The sequence below is a fragment of the Gopherus flavomarginatus genome, chromosome 7 (genome assembly GCF_025201925.1).
Source record: "Gopherus flavomarginatus isolate rGopFla2 chromosome 7, rGopFla2.mat.asm, whole genome shotgun sequence".
Classification (NCBI taxonomy): Eukaryota; Metazoa; Chordata; order Testudines; family Testudinidae; genus Gopherus; species Gopherus flavomarginatus.
Window position 1 is genome coordinate 113,714,222 of NC_066623.1, and position 18,200 is coordinate 113,732,421.

General features: G+C 65.3%; 1 protein-coding gene and 1 long non-coding RNA gene across 3 annotated transcripts; both read left to right on the forward strand.

Moving 5' to 3' along the window:
- Positions 1-123: 123 nt before the first annotated feature.
- HECTD3 (HECT domain E3 ubiquitin protein ligase 3) lies at positions 124-17,133 on the forward strand. 2 transcript variants are annotated; one of them, XM_050961127.1, is made up of 21 exons: positions 124-489; positions 4,291-4,451; positions 5,412-5,504; positions 5,998-6,133; positions 6,553-6,668; positions 7,613-7,726; positions 8,840-8,922; positions 9,503-9,671; positions 11,050-11,131; positions 11,394-11,576; positions 12,281-12,333; positions 12,629-12,693; positions 13,095-13,198; positions 13,718-13,837; positions 14,378-14,467; positions 15,012-15,218; positions 15,557-15,686; positions 15,951-16,025; positions 16,331-16,412; positions 16,512-16,583; positions 16,905-17,133. In XM_050961127.1, exons 1-21 carry the CDS (start codon positions 169-171, stop codon positions 16,987-16,989), a joined length of 2,541 nt encoding a protein of 846 aa, XP_050817084.1. In that variant the 5' UTR covers positions 124-168; the 3' UTR covers positions 16,990-17,133. The 2 variants fall into 2 exon arrangements, with proteins under 2 accessions (XP_050817084.1, XP_050817085.1); XM_050961128.1 differs by having other exon boundaries at positions 125-489; positions 9,506-9,671.
- Positions 763-4,234, forward strand: LOC127054896 (uncharacterized). The gene is made up of 3 exons (XR_007775356.1): positions 763-955; positions 1,011-1,069; positions 1,499-4,234. It is a non-coding gene; the product is annotated as an uncharacterized LOC127054896 (long non-coding RNA).
- Positions 17,134-18,200: the final 1,067 nt, after the last annotated feature.

Sequence of the window (18,200 nt, forward strand, 5' to 3'; positions counted from 1 at the left end):
TGCTCCCTGCCAGTCCCCAGCTGCCCCAGGCAGGACGCCGAGCACAGGCTGCGCTCCCAGGCAGGGCGCATGTGGCCGCCCCCCGCGCACGGTGACGCGCGGGGCGGGGCCTGACTGCGGCAGGAGGGACCGGGCCGAGCCGAGCCGGGCCGGGCCGGGCCGGGCAGGATGAGCTCCCCCGCGGACACCCCGCACCAGCTACTGGGCCGGATCCGCTGCCTGGCCGAGTGCGTGGGCTGCTTCGGCCGCGCCCGGCCCCTGCCCGCCGCGCTCTGCTACGTGCCGCGCCGGGTCCGCTACAAGCTGTGCCGGGACCCCGCCGCCGCCGGCTCGGGCCGCTCCCTGCTCAGCGTCAGCGAGAGCCCGGCCCGCGCCCGGGGCAGCAAGAAGCTCGCCAAGGTCGCCATCGAGCTGCGCAAGGGCACGTGCGTGCAGGCCACCGGCGAGGAGTATTGCAACAGCCAGGGGCTGTGGGTGAAGCTGAGCCAGGTACCGGCCGGGGCGGGAGAGACCGAGATGCACAGACAGAGGGAGAGACAGACACGGGGAGACAGGCGGACACAGATGGATACAGGGAGTGATGGGCAGACAGACGCGCAGACGGGAGAGACAGGTGGGCACAGATGGACAGAGGGACAGATGGACAGAGACACACCTCGGAGAGACAGGCGGACACAGATGGATACAGGGAGTGATGGGCAGACAGACATGCAGACGGGAGAGACAGGTGGGCACAGATGGACATGGGGACAGATGGACAGAGACACACCTGGGAGAGACAGGCGGACACAGATGGATACAGGGAGCGACAGGCAGACAGACGTGCAGACGGGAGAGACAGGTGGGCACAGATGGACAGGGGGACAGATGGACAGAGACACACTTGGGAGAGACAGGCGGACACAGATGGATACAGGGAGTGATGGGCAGACAGACATGCAGACAGGAGAGACAGGTGGGCACAGAGGGACAGGGGGACATATGGACAGAGACACACCTGGGAGAGACAGGCGGACACAGATGAATACAGGGAGTGATGGGCAGACAGACATGCAGACGGGAGAGACAGGTGGGCACAGATGGACAGGGGGACATATGGACAGAGACACACTTGGGAGAGACAGGCAAACACAGATGGATACAGGGAGCGACGGGCAGACAGACACAGAGATGAGAGCGACGGCTGGACAGACACACATAGATGGGAGATGGACGGACACAGTAAGAGACAGGTGGACAGACACACAGGCAGATGGGAGAGACAGGCCGACACAGATGGACATAGGGAGAGACAGGTGGACAGACACGCAGATGGGAGAGACAGGCGGACACAGATGGACACGGGGAGCGACGGGCGGACAGACGCAGAGATGGGAGCGACGGGCGGACAGACATGCAGACGGGAGAGAGGTGGGCACAGATGGACACGGGAAGCGACGGGCGGACAGACGCAGAGATGGGAGCGACGGGCGGACAGACGCGCAGACGGGAGAGACAGGTGGGCACAGATGGACATGGGGAGAGGTGGACAGAGATACACCCTGGAGAGACAGATGGACACGGGGAGTGACGGGCGGACAGACACACAGAGATGGGAGACAGGCGCACACAGTAAGAGACAGACGGACACAGTAAAGTGGACACAGTAAGAGACAGGCGGACAAACAGGGAGGCAGATGGGAGAGATAAGCAGATATAGATGAACCCGGGGAGCGACGAACAGACACAGGGACTCCCACTGGTCCGTGGGGTATCCATTCTGTGTGTCTACACTGCTCATCCCCATGGTGTCTAAGCCACTGCCGGCCCCCCCAGGCACGGCGCCTTCGGGGCAGGAGCCGGGGCAGGCCAAGGCTGCGTCCTGGGCTCTGAATCGCTATGGTTACAATGTGGGCGCACAGGGCCGCGGTTTCAGGCCATTGGTTGTAAGGAGTGTTGGGAGGGAGGGGCTCTGCAGTGTTTCCATTGTGGGGCAGATCACAAAGCTGGGGACTGTGCCCCTCAGATCGGGGGCGTTTGGATTTGGGCTCTGTTATTGTTCTCGCCCTGCTGTGCTACCAGCCTCCCCAGGCGCCAGCGGTGGGATTTCAGTCAGACGGGGGCTTCCTGGTTTGATGTGTGGGGCCAAAGTCACTGGGCTTTGGAGCTAATTAAAAGGTTAAAGGTTGGGGAACGCAGCCCTGAGACCCCCCTTCCCATGGGCAGCAACTGCCTCAGAGCTGGGCCCAGAGCCAGACCCCGGGGCTGACGGGGTGATCCCCTGGATCCGGATTTCCTGGCCGTACCCTGATCTGGACACGCCTAAGCTTGGACCCCCCCCAATCCCAGGCCAGCAGGGGGGGGGGTTGGCCCCATCTCCTTGGTAACTGCCCTGCCCGCCGCGCCCTGCGGCCTTGGCTGTGTGTTTAAAGCGTGGGAGGTAGGTGTGGCCTTGCTTTCCCTCGCTCACCGAGCCGAGCTGTTCTCCCCCAGGCCGCAGGGAGCTGGCTGGGCTGGTGTTTGGTACCCCAGGGCAGTGACCACCGTGCGCTGCTTTACGGCTCCAAACAGCCCTTTCTCCTTAGCCCTGGTGTACGGGCACGCTGGCCCCTGATCCCAAGGGTGAGTGGCACCAGCTGGCTCTTGGGAATATCCCCAAGTGTTACGCCCGAGGGACACGGCTCCTCCTTGCACTGGTGTTTTCGCGTAGGTGGTGCTTTCCTGCCGTCCAGGCCCCCTGCACTGCAGCCCCCTGATCCTTGCTAGGAGTCGACGCCTGTTGCAGCCTCTGACTGCCTTACCCAGCAACGGGACAGAGCGGGACGTCTGCCAGTCGGGCGACAGTGCTTGCTGGCTCCCAGATACCCTTTGTCCAGGCAACGTTCATGCCGTGTCCTGTGTGCACAGAGTGTATGCTGCATGCAAACAGCTCAAATGCAGGGCAGACCCCGACCATGCAGCCTTTGGCTACTGGTTCGTGATGCTGTTTGGCTGAGGTTGATTTTCTTGGGCCTCAGCTGGGCCCTAACCCGACAGGGAGCAGATGCAGGGAAGAGTTTCCCCTCCTTGCTGTCCGCCTGCCTCTGTAGACCCCTCTAACTTCTGCCATTACTTGCGAATCTCCCCCTGGAACGCCCAGGGGCCGTGGGCCACCTGCCAGTGTTACACTCTGGGGCCATCTCTGCCGCAGACTGTGCCCATGTTACCCGCATCCTGTGCCACGCTAGAGCAGATGGGACCTCTGGGAGAGTGGCGTCTGGGCCCAGGGGGGTGACCGCTGCTCACCGTCCCTTGGGAGGGAGGGAGGATATTTGTGAGTGTTTCTCCTAAAGGCTTTGGTGAATTCCAGGTCCAGGAGGTGGTCTCGGAGTTCCTGGCACAGAGTTGCTCCACAGTTATAGTTTCCATTATATCCTAATTTTTCCCATTCTTTAAAATGCACCAGCCTTGGCGTTGGCAGGTAGCTCGGGGGCTGAAGTGGAGCGTTTGTGCGGGCGTTGGAGGGAACCAGAGCAGGGGTTCGGGCATTAGGACGTACAGCTGTCAGACACGGCTCCACCAGGCTTCCGGCTTTTTGTTTTTATTTCCTGGTTAGCAGAAAAGCCTGAAGGACGCCTGGCTTGCTGGGGTTCTCAGTAGGCCCACAGCCCAGGGACGGCCCCCCTGTGTGCATCCATTGTCCCCGTGCCAAGGGGCAGAGGAGACGATTACAGGGCGACCGTCTCTCCACTGAGGAGGGCCCCCCCCCCCGAGCCTTGTCGGGCTCATCGGGTAGCTGGCGGGTGGGGTGGGGACATTGGTGGGTATCCCCTGGCTTGGGGGTTGTGGTGGAGGGGAGTCCCTGAACCTTCTAAGGCCTGTGAGCAGCAGGGGGCGTGGGGCAGAACTGAGAGGATCTGTGGGGTGGGGGCACAGTTTGCCAGCCACAGGGCTGCACTAAGTGCCTCCGTGGGAGCAGGGCTCTGCTAGCCGAGGGCTCCTGGCTCTAGCCGACAGCAGACCCAGATTCAGTAGCTGGAAGCTGAAGTCAGGTGGATTCAGACCAGGAAAGGGCTCGTTTTACTGGGCGGGTGAACGGACCAAGGGGTGCGATGGATTCGCCGTCACGGTCTGGAACAGACTGGCCCTGGCTGCCCCAGAAGGGATGGGACGGGTGCGGGGAGCAGGGGGGATTCTCTGGGTGACGCAGGTGATCGCACATCCCAGTTGGCCTGGAGATCTCTGACTCGGTGGCCGGCCTGTTGTGGTGGGCACAGGAGCCATGTGAAGCCGGGGCGAAGGGCTCCTTGACGTGCCGTGCTTGCTTGGCAGGAGCAGCTGGAGGAGTACAAAGGCAGCTGTGAGCTGGAGGAAGGCTGGATCCTGGTGTGCAAACATGCCGAGGGAGGGGACCGGCTGGTCCCGGTCGAGTCCACCGACAGAATCCAGAGGCAGCAGCAGCTGTTCGGGGTCGATTATAAACCCGTGATCAGGTCTGGGGACAAGGCTCTGGGGGAGTCGGGCTTGGGCCGGGCCCCACCCGCTTGTGTCTCCGTGTGGCTGCTTGAGGAGGGCTGGGCAGTGCTGATCCCGGCTCCCCAGGGCCGCGTGTGTCTGATGCAGTGACGGCCTGAGCCTGCCACCCCCCTCTCCCTCCCTGGGAGCCCTGTGTGTGGGCAGCGCTGCCAGAGGCAGGAATCTCCTTCACTGGCCTCGCCAGGCCAGGCCAGGCCGGCCACATCACTCCTCTCTGAGACCCAGTCACTGGAACAGGCCCGGGGCAGGCTTCTCCTGCGCTCCGGGGTGACTTTGCTGCCCCGGCCTGGCGTGGCCTGTGCCCTGCCCAGAGCCCACCGAGCCCCTGCCAGAGCTCCGGTCTCTTGGGCCCCAAACCTGGGCCCAGCTCTGACCCGCTGACCCAGCCACAGGAGAAATAACGGTGGCTTTAAAAAATCAGTCAGTTTCCACTGGGGGAGGCAGTGGGTTTAACCAGAGGCTGATCTTTGCTCTTGGTCAGCAGGGGAGCTGGCTTGCTTCTCCGAGCCCCTCCCAGCCCGCCCCCCCCGGCCGGCGGTGCCCAAGCCCCTCCCAGCCCGCCCCCCCCGGCCGGCGGTGCCCAAGCCCCTCCCAGCCCGCCCCCCGGCCGGCGGTGCCCAAGCCCCTCCCAGCCCGCCCCCCCCCGGGCCTGGCGGTGTCCGAACCCCTCCCAGCCCCCCCCCCCCCCCCCCGGGCCTGGCGGTGTCTGAGCCCCTGCCACCCCGCCCGGCTGTGTCCAAGCTCCTCCCAGCCCCCCGGCCGGCAGATGGGGACAGACGCACAGAGATTTGTGCCCAGAGGGTCTGTGGCAGAGCAGAGATTTGCCCCTTCCATGTCCGAGGCTAGTGCCCCAATGACTGGTCCGGCTTTCCTCTCCCAGGCCTTCCTTTTACCCGCCGCCCTTTGCCTTGTTTCAGGTGGGAGCAGGTGGTGGATCTGACGTACTCCCTGCGGCTCGGCGCGAAACCCAGAACCATGGAGCAGGACGAGGCAGCGGTGCAGAAGCTCCGGTAGCGAGACGTCCTGGGGCGCCCCGGACACTCCTGTCCTGGCTGGGTGGGCCCCCCTGTGCTGCCCCCGGGGTTGGGTCCCTCAGACAGAATCCAGAGGCAGCAGCAGCTGTTCGGGGTCGATTATAAACCCGTGATCAGGTCTGGGGACAAGGCTCTGGGGGAGTCGGGCTTGGGCCGGGCCCCGCCCGCTTGTGTCTCCGTGTGGCTGCTTGAGGAGGGCTGGGCAGTGCTGATCCCGGCTCCCCAGGGCCGCCTGTGTCTGATGCAGTGACGGCCTGAGCCTGCCACCCCCTCTCCCTCCCTGGGAGCCCTGTGTGTGGGCAGCGCTGCCAGAGGCAGGAATCTCCTTCACTGGCCTCCTTCACTGAGTGCGCAGCAGAGCTGGGGGAAGGCGTGGGCTCTGTGGGGCGCCCCATCCGGCTCACCGGGACGCGGGGGCTCCGGTCAGTCCGACCCGTCCCTGGGCCGTTAACCCCACGTGTGCCGGCAGGTTCGTGCCCCCGACATGGAGTTACGAGTGCGACGAGGACCTGGTGCATTTCTTGTACGATCACCTGGGGAAGGAGGACGAGAACCTGGGAAGCGTCAAGCAGTATGTGGAGAGCATCGACGTCTCGTCCTACACGGTACGGTACGGGGCGGGCCCAGCCACCTGGCACTGCGCAGGGACTTGGGGTGCGTTGGCCAGTGGTCCGGTCTCTCCAGGGCTGCCAGCCGGTCAAGAGACCTGCCCCCTCCAGAGGGGTGAGGATCTGGTTCCAAAGGGAGCAGGGAGGGGGATGGCTGAGTCCCTGAGTGGGGGTGGGGAAGCATTCAGGCCTCCTCCAGCTGCAGGGGGCCCAGAAGGGATCCCAAGACCAAAGGAGGACTCTGCTCCGGGCTCAGCTGCTGGCCCGGTCTGAGAGTTTGGCATCAGCCCTGGGCACAGTGCCCTGGTCGACCCCCACCCAGCCCCCATCCCAGAATTGGACCCCCTCACCCCTGTGGTGCCCACGATCTGGGCTCCCTCCGTCTGACCCCTCCCTCACCCCCCACCCCCTTCCAGGAAGACTTCAACGTGTCGTGTCTGACAGACGGCAACGCAGACACCTACTGGGAGAGTGACGGCTCCCAGGGCCAGCACTGGGTGCGGCTCACCATGAAGAAAGGCACCATCGTCAAGTGAGAACCGGCCGCTTCCCTCTCCGCGGTGGGGGGGCATGTCAGCCCAGGGGGCCCGGTTCGTGGGGTGGCCACGGTCAGGCAGGCGGTTCACCCCCGTGATCAGCATCAACCAGGTGGGACCAACTGGCCCATACCCCCACCCCTCCACTCTCACGGGGGCGGGATCTGGTGGGCAGGGAGGTCCCCAGGCTGCATCCCACTGGGCTTCAAGGGGACCCTTGGTCTGTGTGAGTCTTGGGCTCCCCAACTCTGGCTAGGCTGCGGGGCTTGGTGCCGGGGAGCCGCTGGGCTGCGAGGCTCGGTGCCGGGGAGCCGCTCAGTGCCAGGGAGCCGCTGGGCTGCGGGGGCTCGGGGCCGGGGAGCCGCTCGGTGCCGGGGAGCCGCTCGGTGCCAGGGAGCCGCTGGGCTGCGGGGGCTCGGTGCTGGGGAGCCGCTCGGTGCCAGGGAGCCGCTGGGCTGCGGGGGCTCGGTGCCGGGGAGCCGCTGGGCTGCGGGGGCTCGGTGCTGATGGGCTGCGGGCTCGGTGCTGGGGAGTCACTGGGCTGCGGGGCTCAGAGCCGGGGAGCCGCTGGGCTGCAGGGGCTCGGGGCCGGGGAGCCGCTGGGCTGCGGGGGCTCGGTGCCGGGGAGCCGCTCGGTGCCGGGGAGCCGCTGGGCTGCGGGGCCTCGGGGCCGGGGAGCCGCTCGGTGCCGGGGAGCCGCTGGGCTGCGGGGCCTCGGGGCCGGGGAGCCGCTCGGTGCCGGGGAGCCGCTGGGCTGCGGGGGCTCGGGGCCGGGGAGCCGCTGGGCTGCAGGGGCTCGGGGCCGGGGAGCCGCTCGGTGCCGGGGAGCCGCTGGGCTGCGGGGGCTCGGGGCCGGGAGCCGCTCGGTGCCGGGGAGCCGCTGGGCTGCGGGGCCTCGGGGCCGGGGAGCCCAGCTGTCACTCTATCCCCTCCGCTCCAGGAAGCTCTTGCTGACGGTGGACACGACGGACGAGAATTTCATGCCCCGGAGGATCATGGTGTACGGTGGGGAGGGCGACAATCTGAAGAAGTTGAGCGACGTGGGCATCGATGAGTGAGTGGGGCAGGGAGACAGGACCGGGGGGGTGGGGGGCGCTAGTGATCTGAGCACAGACCTGGGGCCCCGGAGTTCTACTGGCAGAGACTCCAGCTGGTGCCTGGGGAAAGGAGCTTGCCGCTCTGTGCCTCAGTTTCCCCCTCTGGGCTGTGTCCATGGTGAGCATTAATGCCCGAGTGGCATTGAGACGCATGGCACAGATCCTGGCAAGCGCTTTGCTGTCTCTGCATGCGCTGGTTATGGGAGTGGATTAGAAATCAGCAGCTGGCTAATGAAATCGCCAGCCCGATATCCATAGCCTGGGGTCTCTCCTGGCCGGCTGCAGGACTGAATGTTGGGGGTCACAGCACCCTTTGCCTTAGCCTGGCCACCCAGCCCAGCAACTGGTGACTCCAGCCCAAGGGATTAGAAGTGGGGGGTGGGGGCTGGTCATATTGCAAATAACAAGTCACCCACCCCTGACCCCACATGTGGCCGAGCTGCGAAGGTCTGCACAAGAGCCTCGGGTTCCCCCCCTCGACCTGGAGCGGAGCAGTCCCGGTTAGTGGCTATGGTGCATGGAGGGGGTGTTCTCCGGCAGGACGGGGGGACGGCCTGACATGGGATAAACCGCAGGGCCATAACGCTGAGCCCAGAGCCGCAGCCTGAGCATCAGCTCAGCGATCCAGCTACTCCCTCTGCGAGGGACCAGCCGAGGGCTCCAGCCTAGGGAAATCTGCCATGGGCTGGCTGCTGCCTCCTACCCGCCTCTCGGACACACCCAGCCTTCCCTCCAGGGCCCAGCGCGGCTGCCCGTCGGCGCCCATGTGTGGACTCCCCACCCATCCCTGAGAGGTTGGACGGTAGCGCTGTGCTCTCCGAGGAATCTCCGGGCACTTTGCAGACCCAGTGGTGCTGTCGTCTTGGCCCCATGGAACCAAGGCACAGGGAGGCTGAGTGACGTGACCAGAGTCATATGGTCAGTCAGTTGCAGGGCAGGGAGACAAACCCCCAGGTTCTAGCTCCCCTCACCTCTTCTCACTAGGCAGCCTCCCCTCCCTGGCCCAAGGTGAATGGATGCTGGCTGAGGGGACGAGTGGCTCTGAACCCGCCTCTGCACTGTCATTCCAGGAGCTACATCGGGGATGTGTGTGTGCTTGAAGACATGACAACGCACCTGCCCATCATCGAGATCCGCATCGTGGAGTGCAGAGGTGGGCGCAGATAAAAGCCTGCACGACAGGGGCGGGCTGCGCTTCTGAGGAGCCTCCCCCTCCGAGATCGGCTCGCTCCCCCATTGAGGGCCCTGCCTTGTCCTGTCGGGCGCTCCGGATGTGGTCTGGAGGACGCTGGTCTCCAGGGCTCACTCTCCATGCCCTCGTCACTAAGGGAACCGGCTGTACTGGTGGCCACCTGGCCACAGGGAAGTGGACTGAGATCCCCAGGCCATGGACTGCCTCAGGCGGGTGCTGGGCCCCCAGCTCTGCTCCTGCTGCGTGATGCTCCTGGAAATCCTAGCCCTGAGGCCGCTGAGGTGCCTGTTCATAGAGCCGATCCCGGATCTCACCAACCCTAGCGTTTTGGTGGCTTGGTCCCGTCTCTGGTTCTAAACCTGCCCCATGCTGGATGCAGTCTCCTGGTCCCTTCAATGGGGAAAGGGAGGATGGGGGGTGAGCGCCCCTGGGGTCTGTCCATCGCTGCGGCTTCATCACCCCCACGCCAGGTGTTACCGAATCGCGCTGATTGCAGCCCGGGCACTCCTGGACCCACTGGTTCAGCCACGCTCTTTCTCAGCAGATGACGGGATCGACGTCCGCCTCCGAGGGATCAAGATCAAGTCATCCCGGCAGCGGGAGCTGGGGCTGAGCGCAGACATGTTCCAGCAGGCCAGCCTGGTGCGCTACCCCCGCCTCGAAGGGACTGACCCCGACCTGCTGTACCGGCGGGCCATGGTCATTCAGAGGTACTGCCCGGGGACACCAGCAGGGGGTGCTGAGCAGAACGCACCTGCAGGGCTCGCTTGCTTCACCAGTGAGAACACAGCCCCGACCCCAGGAGCAGAACGCAGGGTGATGCACTGATCTGCTTTAGCGACCTTCGCAGCAGGTCGGGACAGGGATCCCGTATCCAGGGGTTTTGGGGAGGCAGAATGGGATCTGGTCCAGACACCAGGGTTCACTCCCCATCTCCTGTGAGATCTCACAGCTTCCTTTTTCATCACGTGTGGTCAGGGCCCTAACCTGATGCTCTTCATCCAAAGGATGCTGCTTTCAGTAGCACAGCGCCCCTTAGTGCCACACTGGGGCGTCGGGGTCAGCGCTGCCTTTGAGGGGAGAGAGCCCCCTGCTGAGCCCTCTCCCCTGCTGCCTGCAGCACAGCGCCCCCTAATGCCACACTGGGGCGTCGGGGTCAGCACTGCCTGCGGCGGGAGCGCCCCCTACTGAGCCCTCTCCCCTGCTGCCTGCAGCACAGCGCCCCCTAGTGCCACACTGGGGCGTCGGGGTCAGCACTGCCTGCGGCGGGAGCGCCCCCTACTGAGCCCTCTCCCCTGCTGCCTGCAGAACAGCGCCCCCTAATGCCACACTGGGGCGTCGGGGTCAGCACTGCCTGCGGCGGGAGCGCCCCCTACTGAGCCCTCTCCCCTGCTGCCTGCAGCACAGCGCCCCCTAGTGCCACACTGGGGCGTCGGGGTCAGCACTGCCTGCGGCAGGAGCGCCCCCTACTGAGCCCTCTCCCCTGCTGCCTGCAGCACAGCGCCCCCTAATGCCACACTGGGGCGTCGGGGTCAGCACTGCCTGCGGCGGGAGCGCCCCCTACTGAGCCCTCTCCCCTGCTGCCTGCAGCACAGCGCCCCCTAGTGCCACACTGGGGCGTCGGGGTCAGCACTGCCTGTGGCGGGAGCGCCCCCTACTGAGCCCTCTCCCCTGCTGCCTGCAGAACAGCGCCCCCTAGTGCCACACTGGGGCTTCAGGGTCAGCATTTCTTGCTAGGGGAGAGCGCCCCCTACTGAGCCCACTCCCCTGCTGCCTGCAGCACAGTGCCCCCTAGTGCCACACTGGGGCATCGGGGTCAGCATTTCTTGCTAGGGGAGAGCGCCCCCTACTGAGCCCACTCCCCCGCTGCCTGCAGCACAGCGCCCCCTAGTGCCAGCAATAGTGGGGCGTCGGGGTCAGCCCAGCAACCAGGGGAACAGACCCTGGAGCACTGCCAACCCCCCTTGGTGCAGTGTCCTGGGGCGTTGTGCCAGGAACAGCCCCTGGCTTTGCGGTGGCCTGGCTGGGGCCGATTCGCGTGGCCCAGGCCTTGCCCTGCGTCTTGAGTGGCCCCCGTTGCTCTCCTAGGTTTATCAAGCTCCTGGACAGCGTCCTGCACCACCTCGTCCCAGCCTGGGACCACACGGTCGGCACCTTCAGCTGGCTCAAGGTGAGCGACAGCCGGGGCTCCCCTCTCTCCTGGCGCACCCCCTCTGCCCCCAGATTGTCCCCGGGGCCCAGGAGAGGGGAGGAGAGGTGAGAATGTCGGGGGCGCTGCAGGGAGCCTAGGCCCGGTCGGGGAGAAGGCCCGGGCAGGCCAGGGGCCAGATGTGCATTCGGGGGGGGCGCATATAGACGGATGAGATGGAGGGGCACTAGGAGGGCGCAGGGCAGCGGTCTCTCTAACCCAGGCCCCGTCTCGCCCATGCCAGCACATCAAGCAGTTCCTGCTGCTCTCCAAGCGGCGCACGGCGCTGATCGCCCAGTGTCTCAAGGACTCGGAGACCAGCAAGCCCAACTTCATGCCGCGGCTCTACATCAACCGGCGCCTGGCCATGGAGCACCGCGACAACCCCGCCCTGGACCCCAGCTGCAAGAATGCCGTCTTCACCCAGGTACCGTGCCCGCCGGCCTCCTTCCAGTGCTGGGAGAGGCCGTGCCGCTGGCCCTGCCCACCCAGCAAGATGCAGGCGTGCCCGGCGGGGTCACAGTCCGGAGAGGGCAGGGTTACTGTGGGGAGGGGCCCGGCGCAGGGGCAGCGTGGCGGGTGGAGGGCATGAAGCCCAGGGTGGGGGAGACACAGAAAGGATGGGAGTGGGGAGGAGCCACAGGAGTAGGAGGGGCTAAGGGCACATGGGGAATGGAGTGGGGCTTGGCCTTGGAGTGCTAAGGGGCAGGCAGCCCATGGAGGCAGAGAGATGCTGTTGTCTGTCTGTCCCTCTGGCGCGAGCGGGATCTGTCCCTCTGGCTGTGGTTCCCTTTGCTGCAACTGCCTGGCTTTCTGGGCGCTGGCGCCTTTCACGCCGATGGCTGCTCAGCTCCCAGCCCTCGGAGCCTCCTGCCTCCCCCTCGGCCCGCCCTGCTGCTGGAGGGAAGAAGGGACTTGGTGGGTCAGGCACTAGCCTGGGACATGGGAGATCTGGGGTCAGTTCCCTGCTCTGCCACTGATTCCCTGCGTGACTACAGGCAAGTCACTTGGCCTGCCCATGTCTCCATCGCTACCCTGCCTCCTGGGTACCAGTGCCGGGGCCCTGCGGCTTCCTGTGGGAGCTCCATGGTTGGCAGACGGCTGAGTCTCATTCGTGTCTACCTGCTCTAGGTGCACGAGGGCCTTAAACCTTCCGACAAGTACGAGAAGCCCCTGGATTACAGGTATGGGGGCCCTGCCAGCTGGGGAGGGCTGAGGGGGCCGTGGCTGCATGCTCCCTGGGGGAGGAGATGTGAGCACCATTCCTAGGGGAAGGGCCTCTGTCCCAAAGCCACTGGGCCCTGTTTCAGCAGAGAGGCCAAGGAGTCAACAGCCCCCCGAGGGGTCCCTCTGAGGCGGGGCACAGGGCACCCGTCCTGGGGGCTGCCCTGGCCCTGAGGGACCCAGCTGGCCCCTCTCTTGGGCTCCGAATTCCCAGGAGCGACCTGTTATCTGAGCTGCCGCCTTGGCTCCCCGCAGGTGGCCGCTGCGCTACGACCAGTGGTGGGAGTGTAAGTTCATCGCCGAGGGCATCATCGATCAAGGTACGTCCCCGGGCCTGGGCCCCTCCCCGCCGGGCGCTCTGGGGCAGGGCAGCTGGGGAGAGCGGCGCGGTCCAGTTACCCTGCAGCCTTTGGCCCCGGCTCCGGCCTCGCAGCAGCTCAGCCAGGCTCTCATCGGGATCAGGGCCCCTGTCCTGTGTGCAATGGGGGGGGGTTACAAGCTGCCCCCACTCAGTGCTTCTGTCTGGACCCTCCCCCAGGATTAGGATGGGGCAGGGCAAGGGGCTGGGGTTGGGGGTCGCTTCTCGTAGGGTGCATTAAAGGCAGTGGGCAGAGCCGCTGGGGCCGCTCGGTGGGGCGGGGGAAGCGCAGCCGGCTGTCAGCCTGTGGCCGGGGCTCAGGGCTCATGGCGCTAAGGGGGGGATGGTGTCTCCGGGCTGCAGGAGGTGGGTTCCGGGACAGCCTGGCGGACATGTCTGAGGAGCTGTGTCCTAGCTCGGCAGAGAGCCCCGTGCCGCTGCCTTTCTTCGTCCGCACGTCCAACCAGGTACCGAGGGAGGGGCAGCGTTGCTCCCTGGCTGGGGGGAGCAGGAGCCCGTGCCCATCGGGTAGGCCCTGGCGGTTGGGAGAAGCACCCTATCTTTTGGGCGTGTGGCTGGGGTGCTCGTCCATCACTACGAATTTTGCTGGGGGCCTTAACACAGTGTTATGGGGTATGTCCCCCACTGGCCCGGGCACTGTGCTCTCTTCCTTCCTGGGCTGCCCATCTGGCCATGGTTGAGCCCCCAAACTGACCTTCCCACGTGGGTGCCACTGCCGGGCTTCTCAGCCTCCACTGGAGTCACCGGGGTCCATGGAGTCTGCTGGGGGAGGGGCAGCGTGGACAGTGATGGGATCTCGGAGGAGCCCCCTCTGCAGCCTGTCAGCCCTGGTCCTTCCGGCAGCCAGTGGGGGGTGCTGGGGAGCGTGTTGTGCCCCCGCCATGCCCTGGGTCGGGGCGCTGGGCTGTCCCCAGCTCCTGGCACCGCAGGACTGGCAGGGAGCCCTGAGCACGTCTCCATTGCAGGGTAACGGCACTGGGGAGGCCAGGGACATGTACGTCCCCAACCCAGCCTGCAAGGAGTTTGCCAAGTACGAATGGATCGGTCAGATCATGGGCGCGGCTCTGAGAGGCAAGGAGTTCCTGGTGAGTCCTGCGAGCTGCAGGCCCAGCCTTCCCCGCTCTCGGCGTGGTGCGCGGGACCTGCTCCCCTTAACCCCTGCCCCTTGGGTCCCCAGCACTGTAGAGGGGCCCTGGCAAAGCCCTGATCACCCCCGTGCGGTCTGCGTCTCCAGCACCCCCGGGGCAGGGGACCCTGCTAGAGACAGCCAGGAGCTTGGGAGAACCAAGGCATTTCAGTGACAATTCAGCAGTAAATAGAAACTGGTGCAGCGTTCGCAGGCTCCTCCCCTGCTCGGCTGTGCCCTGGCATTCGGGGGGCTATTGGTCAAAGCCTGGGAGCAGCAGCCCCGAACCCTCGGTAGGTTCACGTGTCCCTCCGTCCAAGAGGGGCCCTAAAATCTCCCCCCCCTTGGGCAAGTGTCGTGGGGGGCGGGACTAGCTGGGAGGCGTCGCTGATGGTTGGCCGGTGCTGCTGCCACGTCTGCCTTTCTGGGGCACCAGGGTGCAGCTGGTGAGGTGTCCCTGTGCCCTCTATCCCAGCCACGCATCTCTTCCCTGCTGCAGGTCCTGGCTCTGCCTGGCTTCGTGTGGAAACAGCTGACCGGGGAGGAGGTCAGCTGGAGCAAGGACTTCCCAGCGGTGGACTCTGTGCTGGTGAGCAGAAGGTGGCAGGAGGAGAGGGATGGGCATGCCAGACAGCTTGGGCACAGTGCAGGTGGCACTCGGTGACTGGGGGCTGGTTGTGTTTGGCCCTCCTGTGGTGGGGCTAAAGAAACAGGAGCTCAGATCCAGCCCCAGGCTCTGTAGTGCAGCTCCAGCCCCCTCATCTCAATACACAGATGCAGCCATGGAGACTGCCGGTCCCAGCATGCAATGCTCCGGCTTGGCACAAGTGGCCAGTACAGCCTATGAACAGTGCCGGTCCCAGCATGCAATGCTCCGGCTTGGCACAAGTGGCCAGTACAGCCTATGAACAGTGCCGGTCCCAGCATGCAGTGCTTCGGCTTGGGCCAAGGGGACTCTGCAGCCCATGGAGATGACCAGTTCCAGCATGCTGAGCTCTCCCGTGCTGCAGGCACTTGGGCCCTGCTTTGGCCCCCCCCTCCGGCATAGCCGTGATGCTCTGTGGGGCAGGGTGGAGCTGCCCAGGAGGTCCGTGGCATCTCTCTCCAGCGAGTGCTCTCGCCCGGCCACCCAGGTGAAGCTGCTGGAGGTGATGGAGGTGATGGACAAGGAGACCTTCGAGTTCAAGTTTGGGCAGGAGCTGACCTACACCACGGTGCTCAGCGGCCAGCGCATGGTGGAGCTGATCCCGAACGGCGGCAGAACCGTGGTGCGCTACGAGGACCGCAAGGAATTCATCCGCCTGGTGCAGAAGGCCAGGCTGGAGGAGAGTAAGGAGCAGGTAAGGCGGGCTGGGGTTGCAGTGGGACTCAGCCCTCAGAGCATGTTCCTTCCTGTCCCTTGCCTCCTAGAGGTGACTTGTGCCCTGAAGCATGGGGGTTCTGTCTGTCAACACGTATCCCAAAAATCATCGCAGGCTGGTCTCATTGGCTGTGCTAAGAGCCAGCCCTTTGTGGAATCCTGCTGAGCGCCTGGCCTTCCTGTGTCTGCGACAGGCGAGTCCCTTAGTCTCCCAGAGCTCCATTGCGCTCTAACGTCACAGCCGGAGCGCTTGCTGCACCATCTCGTTGCTGGGACTCAGCGCTACCCGCCTTGGCTCTAACCCCATCCGCTCTGCAGATTGCTGCCATGCAGGCCGGATTGCTCAAGGTTGTCCCCCAGGCCGTCCTCGACCTGCTCACCTGGCAGGAGCTGGAGAAGAAGGTGTGCGGGGACCCCGAGGTGACGGTGGATGCCCTGAAGAAGCTCAGTAAGTGCAAGGGATGCTGGGAAACCGTCTGCAGGACCCAGGCGCTGGCTGTGACCTTGCACCCGCCACGTGCCCTGGTGTCTGAGCCCCAGCGTGGTTTGTAAATGCACAGCCCTGTGCGCCCTGGATCTGCGCGCTCATGTGGTGGGGACACGGGGGCGGGGGGTGTCTCGGCAGTTGCAGTGTCCCGGCGGGGGGCAGCCCTGACCTGGCAGGAGCTGGCCGCTGTGTTTCTAACCAGTTCTGTCTGTGCCTCCCCCCCAGCTCGGTTTGAAGATTTGCTGCCATCGGACACCAGGGTCCAGTACTTCTGGGAGGCACTCAGGAACTTCACCAATGGTGAGCGGCCGGCGCGGCCCAGTCCTGACCTCTGCCGGATCCCAGAGGCTCCGGGTCTTTCACCTGCCCGTACGATTCACTCGGCCTTCCCCAAGCAGGGCCCTCAGTCCGGGGCCCTTCTCTCAGCCGTCGGCAGCAATTCCCAGCTCCCGGTTGGAGCTGGGGGCTCCCTGCCTGCTGGGGGCATGAAGCTGAGTCCCCAGAACTGCTGACAGACCAGCTGGGCATGGGGCTCGGGCACCTTGGCTAGCCCAGCAGGCTCCCTCCCAGCCTGGGAGTGGCTGACATCTGTTCTCTCCCCACAGAGGATCGCAGCCGTTTCCTGAGGTTTGTCACTGGCCGGAGCCGCCTCCCAGCTCGGATTTACATCTACCCAGACAAGCTGGGGTGAGTGTCCCCAGGGAGGGCCCTGCCGGGGTGCTGGCGTCACTGTCCCAGGGGCTCTCTGCCCAGGTCGAGTCTGACTGCTTGTCCTCTCTCCTCCAGCTCTGAGACGACGGATGCGCTGCCCGAATCCTCCACCTGCTCCAGCTCCCTCTACCTCCCCAACTATGCCACGTGAGTTGAACCGCAAAGAGCCGCTTTGGCCAGCTGCCCCCGTGTTTCGGAGCCCTGGTCCCGGGGGCGGGGAGGTGTCGTGTCAGCTGGTCTCGGGGCTGACGCGTGAGCCTGGGCGTCACACAAGCTGGGTTCCATCCCCGGCTCTGCCGCTTGCTGGTGGGGCACTGCCCCCTCTGTGCCTCAGTTTCCCCACAAATCCCGTGGGGCTGATGAGGCTACTCTCCTGTGGGGAGATCCTGAGCCTTAAGCCATGGCTTGGGCAGTGCCTGGCTGGCCCCGGCATCCTGCAGGGCAGTGACAGCGGCTCTTCTTTTCCAGTGCCAAGGTGTGTGAGGAGAAGCTGCGGTACGCGGCCTACAACTGCGTGGCCATTGACATGGACATGAGCCCATGGGAGGAGTGATGCCACTGCCGTGGGGCAACGCTGGCCCCTTGCCCCTCCCCGTCCCCCAGTCATGCCTGGCCCCCTTCCCTCACCCCCAAGAAACATGTGTATTCAATAAACACCAGGTCTAGGCTTGGCTCCCCGGGGCGCAGGCCAGAACCAGCGGGGGTCTCCGGGTCCTTGGCTTTCAGAGCAGCAGAGACAGACCTGAGCTGGAGCCCGACCGAATGCAAGAATGAAGCCTGTCCCGGCTAACAGTGGCCAGCTGGGAGCCCCTGGAGATGTGCTGCAAGCTTAGACCTTTCGCCCGCAGGACCCGTCGCTCCACCCGCCCCTGCAATGCAGCCACCTCTGGGGTGGAGCCCAGCAGCTTTGTCGCAGCCGCCCAGCACCGCCGCTGCCTGGTTTAGGTCAGGAAGTGAAGGAGTATCTGCCGCAGAACCAAAATGACAGGAGGATCCAGGCAGACTCAAAGGGCCAAGATCCTGTCATCCACCTGCTGTACACACCCCACCCGGCTCAGCGAGAACAGTGGGTGATTGACCCAGTGGCTCTTCCTGGATGGGCTGCCCAGGAATCTGCGCAGCACGGAGTCATGGGGTGCAGTTCCCCCTTCTCCTTCTCCATGGGGCCCCCAGGTCTCCTAACCCCCCGTCCCACCCCCTCCCCAGTTTAACAGCCTGCCAGCCCCTGAAGTGCACCCTCTGGCCACCAGGTGTCACTTTAGGCACATGCTGAAGACCCTGGGGGGAGTGTCGGATCCATTCCCTACCCGGGCCCCCACGACCTCACGGGGCAGCAGCAACCAAGGCTGAGCTGCAGGTGAGTCCTCTGTGGACCTGTCTCGGAAGGTGGCCTCCCTCCTCTGCCTGGGGACAGGGCATTGTGCCATCGGCTGCTTCCCCCTCCTCCGGGGAGTGCAAGTCCTGGAGCCCCTCGAGCCAGCACCGCCTGGGGGCCCCCGTCCTTCATGCTCTGGTGCGTCTCTCCTTGGCTCTGCCCTGGTTTCCTCTTCTAATGGGGCTGGTGCTGGGGAGCTGGGTCCAGGCCTGCGTGGGGCATTCGGAGCTCTTGAGGCTGGGGTGGCACAGGGTACCCCGCCCACTGCCAGGCCACCTTGGGGTGCTGTCTCCATGCCCCCAGCACTGGGCATGGCTGGCCTTTGGTGGGCATTGCCTGTGAGCTGCCAGCTCTGGCCCGGAGGAGCATGGCACGTGCCCTGCGAGTGC

Bases quoted from the DNA above. Each gene is read 5' to 3' on its own strand.
- HECTD3 (XM_050961127.1), top strand. From the start codon at position 169: ATGAGCTCCCCCGCGGACACCCCGCACCAGCTACTGGGCCGGATCCGC. The intron at 6,134-6,552 runs GTACGGTACGGG...ACCCCCTTCCAG, and splicing joins TCGACGTCTCGTCCTACACG to GAAGACTTCAACGTGTCGTG. The intron at 9,672-11,049 runs GTACTGCCCGGG...TTGCTCTCCTAG, and splicing joins CGGGCCATGGTCATTCAGAG to GTTTATCAAGCTCCTGGACA.